A 20,647-nucleotide genomic window follows, 5' to 3' on the forward strand; every position below is an offset into this window, starting at 1 on the left:
ACCATTTTGAAGGCTCAGGAAACCTTTGCAGGTGTTTTGAGTTGATTAGCTGATTGACATGTCAAAATATTCTAATTTTTTGAGATAGAGAATTGGTGGGTTTTTGTTAAATGTGAGCCAAAATCATCACAATTAAAAGAACCAAAGACTTAAACTACTTCAGTCTGTGTGCATTGAATTTATTTAATACACGAGTTTCACAATTTGAGTTGAATTACTGAAATAAATGAACTTTTCCACGACATTCTAATTTATTGAGATGCACCTGTACATCCTCAGATTATTTTCATCCCATCCGCGTTCCCTTATGGTATTTATCTGTTGTTTTAGAGGTGCCCTTGGCAACAGTCGCCGATAAGTTTCTGACTCTTAAAATGCCTCTGCTAGTAGCATTGGCATCATTTAAAATGGTGGGTGATTTGCATGCCCTGTCAATCAATCCCTTATGTATGGATTTTGTGGCAGGGTGTTTAAGAGCGGTGTTAGGACCACATTTGGGCTATTTGCCCAAGGTCGTTTCTACATAATTTTGCTCGCAGACTATTAATTTACAGGTTTTCTATCCACCCCCATCTTTGACCAATTCGGGCGCTATGAGTTTATGTTGATGGTTCTAGCCAGTGGCATAAGTCAGAGCAGTTGTTTGTGTGCTTTGGTGGCCGCAACAGGGGTGTTTTTGTGTCCACGAAAAGACTGTCTCATTGGCTCACTGATGCAGTTTCAAGAGCTTACGAAGCACGCAGTTTACCTTCGCCTTTGGGTATTCGCTCCCATTCTACGAGGAGCATGGCATCCTCATGGGCTTTGGCTAGAGGTGTGTCCTTGGAGGACATTTTTATTGGGGCAGGGTGGTCCTCTCCGCCTACATTTGTTAGATTTTATAATCTGGATGTGGGTTTGACTCCTGCTTCCCAGGTTCTCTCTGTTGGAACTGGAGTAAACTCATAATTTTCTCTGTTTTATTCAGACGCTTTAGCGCGCTTGTGCACCACTATATGCTTGCCACATGGGCGTAGACAGTTGGCAACTACTGTTCACATGGCTTGAATGTATATCTTTCCCAATGTGATTACGCAGCTCGAGTTCCTACGAAAGGGAACGTCTCGGTTACGTGAAACATAACCCTGGTTCCCTGAGTGGGAATGAGATGCTGCGTAAGCTGGCCATACTCTCTAGCAGCTGCATAGGCTTGTGCCTTCCTGCAGAAAATCTGACTCGATGGTGCCAAAGCGAGTGCTTTTATGGAGCCCGTGATGTAGCTTCCTGGCGAGCTTAAGCGCCACCAGTAAATAAATTGGCATGTTTGTACCATGGCTTCAGACCATGTGACACTCAGGGCATGTCCCATGGCATCTCGTTACCACTCAAGGCATTTCACATAACCGAGACGTTTTTTACAAAGTCTTAATTACCTCATGTAAGTGTTAAAATCATTCTTTATCTCTCACTCTACCGTCTCTGTCTCTCTCTCTCTCTCTCTCTCTCCTCTCATTCTTTTAACCTGATCTCATAAAATGTAATTGACAGTGGTGAAATTTTTGCAAAATATTATAACATGGTTCCTTATAAGTATTGCAGCAGATCCAAGGTGAAATGTCCAATGTTTAGGTTTAAGGTTTAAGGTAGGGAGGTTTGTTGGTTTAAAACTTGATAGAGCATAAAATACCTCATCTGTTTGGGATAAAATGTAACTTGCATATAACAGATTTAAACAGGTCAGGTTTTTAATGCTCTATCAAGTTTTAAATAAACAAAACTGACCTCCCTACCTTAAACCTACAACCTAAACCTAACTGATAGTGTCATAAAAAGCAAATGTGAGAAGAAAAGTGCCATTGCTGAAGCAACCACATAATTTGTGGTATTTCTAATACACTTTCGGCTCACGTGCTAACTTGCATTCTCTTCAGCACCCTTTGCGTCCCAGATGCAACGCTCTTTAAGTTAAGCTATCACACAATTTAAATGCATGCAAACAAGCTTATAAATGTAGTTGATTATGTAATGCAAATGTTAAAATGTATCACCTTACAAGTCATGTGATATAGTAAAAGTGTTCTGATGTCATAAGATAGCATTGTGTGAGAAACAGGGCGAAAAGTATGTGTTTATGAACTGATAATCTGACGTTTTACTCATAATTTGTGTGAAAGGAAAAAAAAAGTGATTTTAGCACCTCTAGTGTTCAGTTTACCAGGAAACTGCCATGATATGTCAAAAGAGTCACGTTAAATTATTTTATTCTATGAGACCAGGTTGCATTCTTTTGTAGTTGTTTTATTAATCTTTCTCCCCATTTTTTTTTTGCCTCGCTCTAGTTCGGCTTTGTTTGATATTCTGTCTGGTCTTTGCATGTGTGAAAAATAGAAAAGAGGAGAAGATATGATAAAGTATGATCTGAGAGAAAAGAAGGTGCTCGTCAGATAGATGCACACAAACAGGCATGCACACACAATTTACCCCATTGACACACTAACACACACACACACACACACACACAAACTCTTCCACACAAACCCTTTTTCTCTTCCTCTATCTTCTGCAGGTGACATACTTTCCTTTTGACTGGCAGAACTGCACCATGGTATTCCACTCGTACACATACGACTCTTCAGAAATAGATCTGCAGCACGGCCTTGATAACAAGGGAAATGAAATCAGAGAGATAGTATACGACACAGGCTTCAGCGGTAATGACACTCATCACAAGCTTAGATCAAAGCACATGAATCTAACCTTGAGTCCCTGAGAGTAACACTGCTATCTCCTGGCAGAAAATCTGTGGTATTCATGTATGGGCACTCTCATTAACCCACGTTTAAAGATCAAGCAAAGATCTTGAAGAGGTCATATCATGAAAAATTATACACACATACATACACACATTTTTTTTTCTTTTATCTATCCTCTTTCTCCCCAGAAAGTGGAGAATGGCACATTCGTCACAAGGTTTCTAGAAAGAATGTGCGAGAGGACCTATATGAGGACATCACCTTCTACCTGATCATCGAGAGGAAGCCCATGTATTATGTGTTTAACATCGTCCTGCCCTGTATCCTCATCACCATCATTGCCATCTTTAACTTCTATCTGCCACCTGATGCAGGTACAGTAAGCAGTTGCTGCTTTGATTTTGTGTGTTTCTATTTTAAAACAGCTGTGTAACCAAGCTGATGCCATTTACAGGATTTCCAGTATGATAAAACAAATAGGCAAATCCACTTGAAATCCAAAAATGTAGAGCAAAAAAAAAGAAAAGAAAAAAGGAATAAATAAATGAATTCAATGAATGCACACCTTTAACACCTTAAACTCATGAATGTCCCATTATAGTCAAGCATGGATGTGCTCCTGCTACAACAAGATCAATTTTTCATTCTTACAACTTAACTACAGTCTAATAAATCATGAAAGGACCATTAGCATGAGCTAATTCCACTGCTGAGTGTGCATTCTGGCCTATTAATTCCATTATATACAATAAACCTAATCATAAAAACCACATGGAGAGTGTATGTGTATGTCACATGTATTCATGAGATGATTAAGAGGAGATCTTTTAATTTTGCAGGGGAGAAGATGGGTCTTTCTATCAATGTGCTGCTCACTCTGACTGTCTTTCTGCTTCTGTTGGCCAACAAAGTCCCAGAAACATCTCTGGGTGTGCCCATCATCGTCAACTACCTGATGTTCACCATGATCCTGGTCACCTTTTCCGTCATTCTCAGTGTCGTGGTGCTCAATCTTCACCACCGCTCCCCCAACACACACCAAATGCCCCTCTGGGTGCGCAAGGTCAGTACAGGAGACCTCCAGTTAAGGTGTCAGTGAACATCTCCCACAGCAAATGAAGTCTTTGCCTTTGACAAACTATAATTTCGATAAATGGTGTTATAGTCCTTATAAAGGCCTCTTGAAGCATCATTTTAAGGAGTTTGTAAAGCGAGTCTTTTTTGGGCTTGAAATGTTTATATATATATATATATATATATATATATATATATATATATATATATATATATATATATATATATCAGAGAATAAGTAAGAATGAGCAAAACATAAGAGAAGCCTGCTCTCGAAATGGTATGAAATTAAAAAAGTCAGCTGCATTCAATGTGTCAACAGTCCCACTGTTTAAATGGCAGATTCACAATATGTTTCCATTTTATTTTTTAATTCCAATACACTCCAAAACCCCAGCATCAGGTGATTCTAAGCCAATAAAAATGGGACAACAATTCAGTTTAGGGAAAAGACTGAGCACCAAAATAAAACAGGATCTTTCCAAATAAAAGCCTACTACAGTATATTACACTATTAACCTTTAGCAATAGCTGTGTGCTCTACATTGTGTAAATTATAACAGCCATGGTGAGATACTTCCTATATGTTACACCACTGTGGTCCTTAGAAAACACAAAAATAGAGTTAGTGCAAATTAGCATATTTTAAATGTTCCAGAACCTCTTAGATATTAGTGATGATGGAGCAAAATAGGAATCTGTGGCACCAAGAAATGGGAAAGAGTAAATGAGGGACAGTTTGTGATATCTGTGCTAAGAAAGAGTAGGAATCTTGTGATGTGCACAGGATTATTAGAATATCTGGACTAATAGGAGGATCATTCGGTTGAACGTAAATTATTTTGAATATGTCTCATTGTCCATGTGTGTGTATTTTCATACTTATGTGTTATATAATAATTTTTATGCTTCACACAGTCATGAGCTCTTATGATTGTCTTACCAGTAATTAATCCAGCAATCAAGCCAGTGGAAAGATCCTATACAAATCAAAAATATATCAAATCACTTTATTGTCACACAGCCATATACACAAGTGCAATGGTGTGTGAAATTCTTGGGTGCAGTTCCGATCAACATAGCAGTTGTGACAGTGATGAGACAGTACCAATTTACAATAACATCAAATTAACACAGCACAATTTAAACATCTGATATACACATAATTACACTCAACAATATACAAATAATAATATACACTGTACAGTATACAATACGCACTATATAGATACACATTATTCAATAAAAAAACAATAACAAAATATATAAAAATGTATATATAGTATATATAGAATGTACAGTATTGTACTGTATTGACATTCAGGCTGTCGGTTGATAGTCAGTTGTTAAGAGAGAATATAATATAATAATAATATAATTTATGACAGTCCGGTGTGAGATATAAGATTAAGGGTAATAAAGTGCAGTGCTGATGTATTTTGATCGTGGGAGATCAAGAGTTCAAAAGTCTGATTGCTTGGGGGAAGAAGCTATCATGGAGACGGCTGGTGCAGGTCCTGATGCTGCGATACCGCCTACCTGATGGTAGCAGTGAGAACAGCCCATGGCTCGGGTGGCTGGAGTCTCTGATGATCCTCCGAGTTTTTTTCACACACACCGCCTTGTATATATTTCCTGGAGGAAGGGAAGCTCACCTCCGATGATGTGTCTGGCAGTTCGCACCACCCTTTGCAGTACTTTGCGGTTGTGGGCGGTGCTATTGCCGTACCAGGCGGAGATGCAACCAGTCAGGATGCTCTCTACAGTGCAGGTGTAGCCAAAAGTGTTTGTCTGTCGTAGACAATAAGGCAGACAACATCCAAGACAAAAATCATAAGAATTGTGAACAAAACAGACAAAACACTACTATGTTGTGTCGGAGCTCGCAACGCAGCAGCCATACTTATACATTCTCAGTAAAGGAAATTATGTTTCTAAAGATTATAGTAAAAAAAAAAAAAATGCATTCTTTAATCAGAATCAGTTCTGTAGGATATTAACTCAAAACAGGGAGGCTGTGTGAAAAGAGACAGCACGGCTGAGAGAGTTTGTGCTGGGCAAGTGCAATCTGTCTCTTTCTTTTAGACACTTTGTGAAGTCATGTAGAGGAAGCAAGGTCTCAGCCATCTTTAGCTGACTGTTTGTTCCACAGCTTTCAGTTTGAAGAGGCACTGTAGCACTAATAATATGATGAAATAGAAACTGATATTTTGTTCATGTAGGTGTAAGTTAAAGATGTATTTTAATTCGTTGCTACAAGTCTATATCGACTATTTTATAATGCCTTTCAATGTAGCTCATCCAATCAGAATTTAGAGTTGGAACTATTGGTTTGGCAAAATACGTTTTCCCCAGTAAACTGATAAAACCTCATCCAATCAGATTGAAGCTTGCCATTCTGGAAAAGCTCTTTCCATTTTTGTGTGCAGTATGCATCAGGCGGTTAGTGAGTCATGCAATCTGAGGCTAAGACTACTACACAATGTCCTTCTTACTTTGATTATTTGGCTCTTAATTAATGTGTTGTTGAATACTAATCTGATTTGTTTATTTACACTACATGTCAACTAATATACTCCTTGGCTAGGCAGAGTGTCTGCAGCGCCGATCTGAGGCTTTCTCTCTTTTCCCATGTCTCAGTCTAATGAGATGTACAGTGCCCTCCATAAGTATTTGGACACTGAGACACTTTCAATGGATTTGAAATGAAGTAATCAATATGTGATTGAAGTACAGACTATCAGCTTTAATTTTAATTTAAAATCCAAATTGGGCGAACGGTTTAGGAATTACAGCAGTTTTTATTCATAGACCCCCATTTTCAGGGACTCAAATGTAATTGGACAGTCGACTGAGCAGCTGTTTTATGGCCAGGTGTGGGTTGTTCCCAGGATATTTCATTAAAAAATTAGACAGTTAAAAGGTCTGGAGCTGATTCCAAATTTGAAATTTGCATTTGGAAGCTGTCCAAAGAGCTGTCAATGCATTATTAGGCTTTTTTTTAAATCCATCAGAGAGATTGCAGAAATCTTAGGAGTGGGCAAATCAACAATTTGGTACATTCTTAAAAAGTATGAACAAATAAATGAACTCAGTAACACTTAAAAGCCTGGCCTACCACAGTAGTGATGTTAAACATCAGGCAAACCACACAGTGCTGGAAGGAAAGCTAAGCAAAATGCTCAAGGGGTGACGGGTGATGCGTTGTGTTGTGTTCACGTGCGGTGATGCAGTTTCCAATCTCGGAGCAGTTCACGTGCATTGTGAAATTGCTGCAGGCTTACCCATTTGCACAATTCTAAACATTTGAACCCGCTTAAAGTTATTATACAAATCTAAAAATGCAACACAGTATCACAGAAATGTAGAAGGTGACAGCGTTTCACCAAATTTGTAATGAGGAACATTGTAATCTGTCAAATACAGTTTGAAACTGCAGTGCACTATCATTGTTCCGTCAAAATAGAAGCTCCAGGTGAAGATAGAGTTAACAGATTTCACAGATAATCGCATAGTATATGATGGCTACTGACTCCAATTTCTTACCTTCAGACTATGATTTCGTCTAGTCAGAGGATATCAAACATGTTTGATTTTTTTGAGCCAACTATCCATGACCAGAGAAAGTCTAATAGTGTATGATGCTGTATGACTCAAATTTAAAGTCATATGGTGAGTATCCAGTAGATATCGAGCATGCGTGGCCATGAAGCTCGAGAAATGGAGATGATGAACAAGCACTCAAGTGGAGTTTAACTTTTAGCATCACTCACCTCAACTCACATTGCATTTTATAGAGGCCACCTAAGAACTTGACTCACCTTTCTTTCGCGTCTCAGAACAGAGAGTAGCAACAAGAACAACAGCAGCTGTTTCCTTATCCATGTTTGCTTACATCTGTCTTGTGGCTGCTAGAATGGGAGGGTGTGTGTTTTTGCGTGAGTTTGTGATTGGATCGACTTGACTTGAAAATTGGGTAGCATGTGATCCCCAGTCATTTGGTGTTTGAGATGCCCAGTTTTTGTTTATAGCGATTTTCAAAGTATAGCCAAGTATTTTTAAATCTGTTCATTCTGTAATCCAACTTGAACTCTTGAACTTTTAAAATTCATATGCTGCTAGTCTGTTTAGATGGTATATAAACTATAATTGTAGAATCATTTAGAAAATTCTAATGATTATAATTCTAAATTGCCATTTTTCCTAGATCTTTATCCATATGTTGCCTCCGTACCTGGGGCTACTTAGACCTAAAGTGGAGACTCTTCTGTTTCTTGAGAAACCTCCCAAAAAGGAGAACATCCAAGCCATCAGCAGAGTGGCAGATGAGTACTTCATCCGCAAGCCCAATAACACCAGCTTCCTCTTCCCTAAACCAAACAGGTAAGCTCCTTGGGTTATCTGAATGTCACAGTTCATTAGGGTCATAGGTTAAGGGATAGGGTTCAGTTAGAGCAGGATATAAGAAGATGAATGAAAAGGCTGGATTACTGAGATAACAGTGTCAACACTTTAGCATATAAAAGTAGAATAGAATAGAGTAGAATATTATGGAAGTAATGATTCATTATGATAATTCTCCAAATGCTCTGTAATTCGGCCTCAAATAACTTACATCCGTGTGTGTGTGTGTGTCTGTCTGTCTGTTTGAATGCCTTAGGGTGTGATGAATCCTTTTCTCAATTTCTTTTACACTTGAGATCACCTCATCCAGGGAATTACACTCTCACAGAGCTGTGTGTATTTTGGGTGTGGGGGCAGGTGAGAGGAGATGGAAAAAGTAAGAAGTCATAACTAAAATAATAAGGATCAGCACAAATCATCTTTGACACATTAGACATGGCCTACATCAGGACTCAAGAGAGGCAAGTGAGATATAGACACATGATAGTGTGAGAGGATGGGGGATGACTTTAAGGACTTTAACACTAAAACTTATAGTTAATATAAAATCATTTTGTTTAATCATTGACCCACAACTCTTACTTAGTTTACTAATTTTAACCACTAATAGTTCAAAACATAAATAACTAATATTGGCATTATTTTCATTTCTTTTCTTTTATAGAATAATTTCATGTACAGCTGCTTTGAAACAATGCCTGTTGTGAAAAGCGCTATACCAAAAAATTTGACTTGACTTGAGAAAAAAAAAACATAGAGCTGTGAAAAAGGAGTGGCTGGGAGACAGATATATTGAACAAGAAGTGAGACTCTCTTAGAGCGATTCATTGAGGCAGCACTATCTTGCCTTTTAATTGGTTTTATAGCATGTTTTGGCACCATTGCCACCATGTCTTAGTCAAATTAGTCTTTCCTGATTAGTCTTCTGTGTCTGCCATCGTACTGGGTGAGGAGGGAGGGAGGGAGTGAGTGAAAAAGGGATAATAGGAAAGCAGATCTCATAGACTGTGGGAGATAATGTCGTTGACCAGTCTGTGTCATAAAAGTACTGCACAACTAGTCTTGTGTTTCCGAACTTTTAACTTCAGGATTCGGTCTGGGCCACATTGTAGCTTATTCTGGCAAATATATGTAAAACATAGCATGTAAATAACATGTGACATACAAAACAACCCATCACAATTGGGGTGCGTACTGTAAATCTGAAATCGTCAAGCCACAATAAAAGACCAGCGTGCAGCAAAGTGATATTCAAATAATGGCACAGCAATCTCAGTAAACAGTTGTACAGATGACATCAAAGAAATTAATGGAAAAAATAGGCTTTGAGGTCAGCACTTCTGTCCATCTACAGGTAATAAATACAGATTATTAATTTAGCAAACAAAGCAGAATATACAAGCTGGATTACACTACCTGACTTTAACATGGATTTTTGCCCAGAGATTTGGTAACAGATTTAAAAGAGAATTGCAAAGTCAATGATAGGCACAGACTTCAAATTTGTAATCCTCAGACAACGATTCCATCTAGTCTATCTACAGTATCAAACATTTTTGATATTTTAGAGATGACAGTAGAGGAAATCGAGTGGTGTATAATGCTCCACAACTCAAATCTTTTTTTTTATTAACTTTCAAAAAACAAACACAAAGACACAACAAGTACAACACATTAACAAAATAACTAATACTGTCAACACTACATATAAATGCTACATGTATGAAATCACGTCTTCTTGTTTTGTGAGGTTGTCACGGATAACACTTGAAACCTCTGACCAGGACCACACTGTTCTGGGACTGGTTTTATTTAGCCTGGCCACAGAGCGTTCTAAATTAACTATATACTGCATCTTACTTAACCAAAGCCTTAATGTATTTGTACCCAGCCAAAGTTTAAATAATGTATTTTTTGCTGCTGTAAACCCAGAGAAAATTATTGTATGTCCATTAAGCCAAGATTTAGGGAAGAGTCGTCATTAAAAGTCAGGCCATGAGTAGCCAACTGTAAAAGAGCATGCCAGTCCACAAAGCTCAAGCAATGAAGATGCTGAATGAGCACTTAAAGTACAGCTTACAATATTAACGCCACTCACCTCTAACTTGTGTATCAGTCTATAGAGAGGCCATACTGGCTGCGTCTTCCAATCCAGAGCAGAGCAGCAGCAACAACAACGGCAGTACTCCCATTACATCCATGTTTGTTTACACCTATCATACGTCTCCTGGAACGGGAGGGTGAGTTTCAGGATGTGAAAGTCATGTAGTGTATTCCAGCCTTTACTTGCCTTAAAACCTTTGGGTGCCTCAAACTTAGAATATCTTTTAAAGATTTGAGGCCACGAGCCATGAAAACTTTGGCAAATCCAGTGAATAGTTCATGCTCTGAATCACACTGAAGAGGTCTGGTGCCTTATAAACAAAAACTTTTTCCTTGGCAGACTGATCAAAAACTGTGTACGCTGAGCCCTGGAAGTTGCATAGAATGATCACATACAGGTACAGGAATCATACTAGGGCTTGATATTCTGGAATTTAAGCTTTTGCATCCAATATACATAAAACAGTGAATGCGGTACCGTCTGAAGCTTATATGCTACATGTAACCTCTTTCTTAAGTAATACAATAACTCAAAATGACTAAAGTATTAAACTTAGAAAGAGGTTTTATTCAGGGCCTGCTAGCTGTATACTACCTATGTCCAAAATATTGTTAATGGACCTGGAGTGTTTTATTTTGTCTCTTGTTTTCAACGAGCCAAAGAAAGAAAAGTAAAAAAAACACAATAAATATTCAGTTCAATAAAACAACAACTGAATAGAAACTTTTTTTTCAAATGTGTTGAGCAAAACACTCAAATAACCACTAATGTGATTAAAGGCAATTTACAACCTCACAAGGGAAAAAAAAAACTCAATATTGTTCCTTCAGTGCACAACACTCAATCAAAATTGAACAAACAAAATTGATGTGTTTCCAAGAACTTCATCCCCTGTAACACTCCCATATGCATTGTCCAGCTCCTGTAAATAGGCACTAGGAGGTGCTAGCGGGCCATTACTCAAGGCAACCTTTAATGCTGGGGAATGCAAGCTATCTAACAGCACACAACGTTGCTGACCTTCACTGAGACTAGAATCATTCAACACCTGTTTCATACAGAGTCGCCACACATTATAGTCTACCTCAATTGAAGACTTTGGAGAATTTCCTGAAAACGGCCTTAAGTCACGTGCAATAGGTGCATATGCTTGCGACTTCTGCTTCATAATATGCTCTACAATTACACGGTGAGCATCTGTTGGCACAGGTACAGTAACTGAAAGTGAGGGGTATGTCTCGGAAACATCAGCAGGCCCTGAAGGGTGTGTCTTGTTATCAGTAGCAAACCACACACAATCAGGGGATGCCTTAACAGTTTGGCCATGAGCAGAGGTTGATGTTACAGGTCTCTTAATACAATCACCCTTTTCACAGATTGGGGTCACCACCCCCTGGCTCAAAGCCATGGGGTCTACATTGTACCTGTTAGCCAACTTATCAATCTGTTCTCTGAAAATGGTGGTCATGTCCTAAAGCACACGAGCTACCTGTTTTTCACAAGACTGTGTTTCAACTTTGCTATCTGGACAGTACTCTTCGATATGCAAAACCTTCCAGTGGGAACCACTTCCATTAGAATGCTCATCTTGCAATGCACTGGAGTTACACTGCAGTCAAATTGACACAACACTGCATTAGGATGCTCACTGAGGCACTGTACCTTAACAACATCATCTAAATGAGCATGGTGCACATGTTCGAAGTCAACAGTGTCCTACACTCTTTTGAGTATAACAGAACACACTGGGTCAAAACTATATCGTTCACAAAGTTCCATGATGTCCTATTCTCACTATCCTTTGATATAATGCTTACTTGGCTGATGCAGGTTAAACTAAGACATGCTTACGTCCTTGATCGGGTGGCAATTAAAAAAAAAAAAAAAAGATTTATATGTAACCTCTTTCTTAAGTAATACAATAACTCAAAATGACTCAAGTATTAAACTTAGAAAGATACTTAATTCAGGGCCTGGTAGCTGTATACTACCTATGTCCAAAATATTGTTAATGAACCTGGGGTGTCTTGTTTTGTCTCTTGTTTTCAATGAGCCAAAGAAAGAAAATAATAAAAAAAAAAAAAAAAACACAATAACTTCTCAATTCAATAAAACAACAACTGAATAGAAACTTTTTTCAAATGTGTTGAGCAAACTCTCAAATAACCACTTATGTGATTAAAGGCAATTTACAATCTCACATGAGGGGAAAAAAACTCCTTTAGTTCACTTAATCAAAATTTAGATCAGTCAACATTGAAACATTTTCTCAGATATAAGTCAAATATCCGTTTCAAATATCACTGTCCAAATTGTCAGTGAAGAGAAATAAAGTGATTCAAATTTCACTTTAAAGAAGAAAAAAAAAATGGGTACCCAGAAAATTGTTTATAGAGAGCTCTCTGTGTGTGTAAATGGATACATAAATGCATTGGCGATTTCTCAGGGCCAGCAAAGCCTTCTCTGCTGGCCTAACATGTCAAACAAATAAATATTTCTCAATCACCTTTTTGCCTGTGTATTTTTAATCGCTTTCCACTCTTAATTAATCTACAAACAAATAGAGAAAGATGAAAAGTTTATCCAGTCAGAATTTATTCCTTGATGCTTACAAGCAAAGTGTGAAAACTGTTTCACAAATCGCATGCCCAAAGCAGCTCCACCCCCTCAGGCCTTCAGAATTTTTACAGAATCCCTCAACAGTGCAAATGAATGAGCAACTAAAGTCAGATTGTCAGATTCATCAGCCAATCAGATTTATTTATTTGTTCTAGGTGGGTGTGATCTTTAGGATATGTCCCAGTCGAGGCCTTCTAGCTGGCCTTGAGTGATGCAAGTGATGTATGTAATTCAAATCGCTTTAAGTGATGTATGTAATTCAAGAGCAAATAGCACGAGATCTTGCTGAAGAGTAGGCTGTCACTGCCACATCACCACTGAGAAAGAGATCCTTATGGATTTAAAAACACGAGATGTTCTGCATGACCGTGTGATTGCTTAGTTTATTAAGCAGGAAAAGAGGGCTGATTTTCACTTCAAGTAAATTGGTAAGTGCTTTTTGCATTGTTATAGCAACATCAGGAGTTTTCTAAGTGTAAATTAGGCTGCTTGAGCATTCAGTGTCGGATCAAGTTTTGAAAAGTAATGCTGCATTCCATTCAACTCGGAAAGTCCGATTTTACAACTTCCTACTAGGAAAAGTGCAATGGAATGCATCTTTAAGTCAGAATTACAACTTGTAGGCTCGTGCAGAAATTCTCAACTCCGATTTCGCCGAGATGCAGGTGCATGGTGTCACACAAATATGTTGACACTCAGGGAGATATACAAAGTAAGTGATAAACATTCACTTTATTAAGTAATATCGATAAATGAGTTAGTTTCCACATTACATGATATTAAAGCTGGTTTAACAAACGCCTGCAGAAACAGGTTTATAAAACATGGTAAATTATAATCTCTTTTGATAATCGTACACCTGAAGCACAAATGGTAGCTGCAGCATTGTTTACTCAGTTGGGTTGCTAGGAGACATCTCTAATGAGAGTCAAACCCCTGCTAAGCTAACGGGAGCATTTCAGTTCTGAATATCGGGGAATGGAATGCATTTATGGTCGGAGATATAAAGTAGGAATATCCCACATCCAACTTGAATGGAACGCAGCATAACCGTGTACTCTGACGAAACGAAATTTATTGCAAGCAACATTTAAATCGCAAATATTATTAGATAGATTTTTCCAGGTATTATAGACCTCCTTGGTAGATTCATATGAAAAATTATGATTTTTGAATGTCTATTCGGGAGATGTTCATTTCACAAAACAGTCATGCTGCATTTAAAATTAGGCTTGCTTGAGCATTAAGTGTCATTTCAAGTTCTGGCTTTCGTGCGTGGACGTGTTTTTAAAATGTCAGTTGGTATTACTAGTTAGCTGCGACATAATGTATGATGCCCAAAGGCATAGGGTGTTTTCTTAATGGCATGAATCACACCGAAAGCCTAGACTTTAAATGCACGGCCTGCCACTGCTTAAATGTTCCAGAGACAATGCCGTTGGTGGTTCTGAAGACATTGAAGTCCGTAAGGATCTAAGAGAACCGATGTTTGTTCAGCGATGAGTGGAGGCCGTCCGTATGACACCCGGGCCATGATGATTCCAACCCGTGAAGCGCACACTGTCAGCATAACTCCCGACCACAATGATTATGGTATTCAGAGATGAGACAACAGTCCAAGATTAGGCATGCTCACCCTTGTGAATGAAATCCTGTGTAGTTATATTTTTAAAGCATAGTTCGACTTTGACGTGACGCACTCGCTGATTTTCCACAAGGCACAAAATGTCCGACATGCATGTCATTATCACAACGACGAGATGAACACTCTGTCCAGTAAAAATGTGCAAATTTCTCAGATAGTCCATTCAAAACACAACAGGTTGCACAACACTGTCGCAAATGGAGTATCTCTGTAGGCTTCTTAAAGAAACACACTCTAATATTGTTTTCTTATTAGTAAATATGACAATTTAATTAAATGACTGGTCAAAACATTCAGTTTAATCTAGAGCAATTTCGTTCAACAACATTAAACGGGGGGGACATTATGTATACAGTAGAGGAAAAAATAATAATGATAAATATTCAGCTGGGTTACACTATACATCATCCTTCTGATTTGACTAATGGCTCTAAAGTGTTGAAACAAGATTTTAAAACTTTTAATGAGTTCTTGCATTTGTTTATATACAGTAAGCAAGGGTCATAAAAGTGGTGCTTCAGGTCCTCAATGTGTGCACATTCTTTAACACCCTCATCTGCTGAAGCAGCGTGTCTGCACAGCTGAGCTAAAGCTTTTCTTTGCTCTCTTTTCCAAATTCGCTGTGCTCTCAGCCTTGCATTAATGTATGTCTCAGTCTAATGGGGTTCCACTCAGGTCACTGAAGCTCACTGGGGAGCTACAGACTACCTGCAATGAGTTCTTGTACTAGGACCTGAATCCTCAAACAGAGATGGGAGCTGTGAAAAATGAAGAGTCACACTGTCCCCTTGTGGTGGGATGGGGGGGTACAGCATCTGGAAGATGGATTATGAGAGAGAAAGGGGGCAATGAGAGAGAAAGACAGAAAGAGGATTCACAATGAAACAGATGTTAGTGAACAGATTCACAAAAGGGGGATGCAGCACATCAGCTTTGATAAGCATATCATCAGCATACTGGAAGGATTTCATGGATGAGTGCCAACTCTATCAGCAATTCAAAGAAGAAATGATGTGAGTGAGTGAGTGAGTGAGTGAGTGAGTGAGTGAGGGAGGGAGGAAATGAATGAACTAGGAAACCAACAAAATAAGGATGGGTAACCATGACACAAGAGTTTGAGAAAGCTGCCTTTTTTCTGATTTAGGATTAAGTCTGTAGATGGAGCACACACACACACACACTCACACAGCAGGAAGGGCGCACAGCCCAATGCATTCTTAGGCTTTAAACGTTCATATCCTTTACTGAAGGACAAAGAAATGCTACCCACCATGGATTTAGACTGGCTACCTGTGGTTTCAGCCTGGGTTCATAGCATCCTGATATAATCCAAGAAATTTACCGAGGTCAACTCTTAAACTTTGGAAATGGAAACTTAGTGTGAAGTATGACGACATTGAGTAAGTATTACCACATGCTTTTGCACAAAGAATATAGACAGACAGGCAGGCAGGCAGGCAGCGATGGATGGATGGATGGATGGATGGATGGATGGATGGATAGATAGATAGATAGATAGATAGATAGATTAGACTACAGATTTGTCAAAGGAACTACTCTCAGTGTTGTAATCAACAATAATATTCCTCATACATGCCCTGTGGTGCAGGTACCAGCCTGATGGTCAATGCACTGACCTGAGGAAGTTCATTGAAGGCCCAAGTCACTACCTCACCCTTCCTCCAGAACTCAAGGCAGCAGTGGAGGCCATCACCTACATTGCAGGGCAGCTGCAGGCTGAAAAAGATTACGAGGCTGTAAGAGATTTATAATGATAACAATAACAAACTGTGCCAGAATTATAGGTTATTCTTTCTGTTTCTTGTTATGTGTCAGAGCTCCATAAATCCTTTGCTCTTTTTTCTTCTCTTTTGCTTCCTTTTCCTCCTCTATCTTCAAACTCATATGCCTCTCAGTTAAAGGAGGACTGGCAGTATGTTGCCATGGTGGTTGACCGACTCTTCCTCTGGATTTTTGTGGTTTTTACCACCGTTGGGACACTGGCCATTTTTGCTGATGCCAGCTTCAATGCGACGCCTACTGACCCCTTTATGAGCCCCTAAACCCGATGGTCATTTCTTAAACCTTGGACTTTTCACTTCAGAAGTATTGGCTCAAATGTGTAATACACAGTCTGCATGTTTATGGTCTTTTACTGTTTGAGTACAGGTGAAGTAATTTGTTCATTAAAAGACATTTCAGTTGTTAAAGTAATGAATCAATGCATCAAAACAGCTTTCCTGACTGGGTTCAGTGTGATCTTATATAATTAGGGGTAGGTTAAAATAATCTATATATTAATCTCAGTTTTTTAATTTGTTGAAATTTGCCTCTATATATATTTTTCATTTCAAAATGTAGTGTATTTAGTTCCTCTTTTAAGGACAGAAAACATAATAATAGGTAATTAATAGTGTGTTTCACCATGCAAGTTATTGTTGAGGTTTGGTGATAATTCTTAAGTTCCCCCATACAAAATTGCAAATGACTTTACAGAGAAAGTTTCTGACATTGTGTGTTTGTGTGTGTATGAACACGGACAGATTTATGTGTGATGACATTCACTAACATTACAGTATTATATCACAAACAGTTTTTTTTTTTTTTTTTTTTTTTCAGTTTTAAATCGTTTTTTTATTCACATTATTATTATGTAAATCTAATTCTCAATTCTGTACTCCTGTGCAGACCTACATTTATTTATGCATAATTTGTAAGAAGTTGTTTTGATACTCAGTGTGATGCGTGCTCTTAATCGTGTGAAGGCTGTTCTAGTCATGTTGATTTTTTAAAATGAAAAAGTTATTTGTGATGAATAAAAAAATAGTGTCTCCTTGAAATCTGCCTCCTGAAGAGAGTTTTTAAACAGCTGTTTTAAACAGCCATAAAGAGTATTTTGATGTACACTGTATGAGTGTTTAAATAAAATCACATTAAATCAAGACAGCATCCATGTCAACAACAAGTGTCCAAAAGTTTTAGCCTGCCATCCAGGACCACTGTTGTATTGGTTATAACATTCACTAAAAAGCATACTTACAGTAGTGCACCTTGAACAGAAAGTCAACATAATGTCCTATTCATGCATGTCTTTCACAGTGTTTTTGTTATGTTTGTATGTGTTAGATATTCCCATTATTTGACAGTCATAATAATCCACCAACCTAGATTCACCAACAGACTGAATGAAGACTACAATTGCACAAAACCATGCACATAGAAAAACACACCACCAAGATACTGTACACACCCTGAAATATCTCATTACAAAATGAGCTGTGTGAGAGAAAGCCATATATTGGTTGAGCTTTTTTATGTTGTTCTTTGAATGAGTTTCAGAGAGGGAGGGTGAAAATCAATGGCATAGAGGGGCCACAGAATATCCAACAAACCTCCTCTACTGGCCTCAACATTATTGCCCAGTAGCATGCACAGAAGGTGGGCAGCAGGGGTATGCATGAACCCCTGCCCCTTTCATTCACAAATCTAAAGGTGCCCTTCTGATCGTCCAAAAAAAGTGGAGAAATTTTAATAATAATAAAAATAAAATAAATGTGATTAATAATTAGATAAAACAAAATTAAAATCTCTTAATAATCTCACAATAACAGTCATATTGTGTCATTGTGAGATTTCAGTGTAAGTCACGGAACCATTGAAGAAGGTGCTTTTATCAGCTCCAGCATAAAGGGGGCAGATCCTAAGCCCGAGCCCTTTAAGTGGGTACTCTGAAGGGAACATGTCATTACTATATGAATGTATCCTATGTTAACAGTCTTGTGGAAGGGACCTTCCAGAAAATATTAATTTTCTCACTTTCGTTGGAACGAGCTTTAAAGTGGCATCCGCTTCCCTCAGCAGTATCCTTCAAGGGAGCAAAACAGTTTGAAAAAAAAAACAAAAAAAAAAACATTGTATACCATGGTGCTTTTTGTGAGAGAATAGGCTCTCACAAAAAGCAGAATAGGCTATTATTTGTGATAAAAACAATGGGAAAATGTGGATAACTATATAATAAATGAAAAATGCTTAAATACTCTAAAAGCAAAAAAATAAAAATAATAATAATAATAATAATAAATGTTAAGTATATAAGTACTATTCATTATCCTTCCACCCCTGTCCCTGCACTACACAGATAAGTACAGAGGGGTTCACTCACTTTCTATTCTATTTTTGTAATTTATTTTTTTCATTCAAAATTATATTATCAGTATAACAATTTAAGTGAAAAGTTGAATTGAAAAATGTCAATACTTGGTATGTGCCACTTTTGCTTTAATGACAGCATGGACCAAACTGGAATGGATTTAAGAATGTTTCAAAGACCATCTTTACAGACACTGAGGGACACAATTCTCAAAATTCATTGGCATTTTTATATAAGACCTTTATTAAATTCAGTTAATTAGTGGTACAGGATAATGCTGGCTGTGTACCATAGATGAAGTAAGCAGTACTGTACTGGCAGAGTTTTTATAGTCAAAACAAGTGAAAAAATCTACCAGTGCTGAAGAAGTAATCCAAAGTATTTAGAATATGTTACTGACCTTGAGTAATCTAACGAAATACGTTACAAATTACATTTTAGAGCATGTATTCTGTAATCTGTAGTGGAACACATTTCAAAAGGAACCCTCCCAACCCTGGCTGTTGGGCAGGTTTGTGTTCTTGTCTCAATCTTATTTACAGCATGTTCATGCTTACTGTCAATGTCCTGGCTTACAAACTTCTAAAGCATTGTAAAAGATGAAGCGAGAAGCAGTTTTCCTTCTTAAGGTGAGGCTTTATTTTTCCCTCTTCACCACACCACTTTACAGTTTACCTTTAAGCACTAAACTAAACACTAACACACACTGCTTTCACAAATAAACTTTCACTACTAAAAAATCCTTGCTCTGGCTCTGCCGTGTCCAGTCTCTCTCCCCAACTAAGTGCTGTGTCGCTCTATTTATGCCACTCTCCCCGTGCTCACTGAAATTAGAGACAGGTGTTAGACATAATTTAGCTCAGGTGTAAGCGCCCTTACCGCTTTCTCTCTCTCCGGAGAGATGCTTGACCACGCCCCCACTGCCACAAGCATGTTTATGGGGTCAGGGGTCTAAATCAGTAAGCAGCTGTTACTTTGATTGTTATTATTATGATTACACTACTTTTACTCATGGTGCACATGTGCATGTTATCGAGGAATTTCAGCTTTTTAGACTGCAAAATATGCAAGGCACAATAAGAAATTTGATCATTGTCAACGGTGCAAATTTCTGTACTAGAATGTTAGATGCTTGGTGTGTGTGTGTGTGTGTTTGAGATCTTGTGTAGACTATCTGATGCAGAGCACTGTTGCCACTAGGCAGCCGCAGTAAATGCCTTTACCACAAGACAGACAAAACAAATTGACCAGAGACAGAGAGATGGGTATGTAAAGAGGATAAAAAAAATGTCATGCCTTCATGTTTTGCACTCTGTTCTACTCTGTGTGTGTGTTTGCGTGCATGCATGTGCATGTGTGTATGTTAGGTTTTGCTATCCTTAAAGGAATAGTCCACCCAAAAATGAAAATTGATCATCGTTTATTCACCCTCATGTTGTTCTAAACCCGTATGACTGTAATTCTTCAATGGAACACAAAAGGAGATCAAGGAAAATGTTATTAGTCACCATTTACTTTCATTGCATTTTTTTTTTCTCCATACAATGAAAGTAAATGGTGACTGAAGCTAACATTCAGCTTAATTTCCTTTTGTGGTCCATGGAAAAATACAAAGTTATATGGATATGGAACAACAGGTAAATAAATGATTACAGAATTTTTGTCAGGGTGTTTTAAAGCAGAGTAAGACTCAAATGCAGAGAGAATGAAAGTTCAGTATTTATTGAAGGAACACAGATAATACAGAAGCAATATAGCAGTAAATTATGGAACCGGCACAGGCTGCAGAATGGAATCTCTGGCATGGAACTGTGAAGAGTGATGGCAACTTGAAAACACCTGGGTGGAAGAGAATGATGAGAGGAACTGCAGATGGTGAGTGAGAAGCTGCAATCCACAGAAGTGAGCTATAGTCCATA

The 20,647-nt window shown here is 38.1% G+C and overlaps 1 protein-coding gene across 1 annotated transcript in view; it reads left to right on the plus strand.

The window, feature by feature from the left end:
- The window catches only part of chrnb1 (cholinergic receptor, nicotinic, beta 1 (muscle)), a 53,916-nt gene extending 36,486 nt beyond the window's left edge, over positions 1 to 17,430 (plus strand). Inside the window, exons 6-11 of the mRNA XM_051723033.1 lie at positions 2,546 to 2,690; positions 2,921 to 3,106; positions 3,572 to 3,795; positions 8,014 to 8,189; positions 16,188 to 16,335; positions 16,495 to 17,430. Coding sequence (XP_051578993.1) covers positions 2,546 to 2,690; positions 2,921 to 3,106; positions 3,572 to 3,795; positions 8,014 to 8,189; positions 16,188 to 16,335; positions 16,495 to 16,641 — 1,026 coding nt within the window. The 3' untranslated portion in view covers positions 16,642 to 17,430. The remainder of the gene's footprint in view (positions 1 to 2,545; positions 2,691 to 2,920; positions 3,107 to 3,571; positions 3,796 to 8,013; positions 8,190 to 16,187; positions 16,336 to 16,494) is intronic.
- The last annotated feature ends 3,217 nt before the right edge of the window (positions 17,431 to 20,647 follow it).

Source organism: Myxocyprinus asiaticus, chromosome 2 (assembly GCF_019703515.2).
Source record: "Myxocyprinus asiaticus isolate MX2 ecotype Aquarium Trade chromosome 2, UBuf_Myxa_2, whole genome shotgun sequence".
NCBI lineage: Eukaryota > Metazoa > Chordata > Actinopteri > Cypriniformes > Catostomidae > Myxocyprinus > Myxocyprinus asiaticus.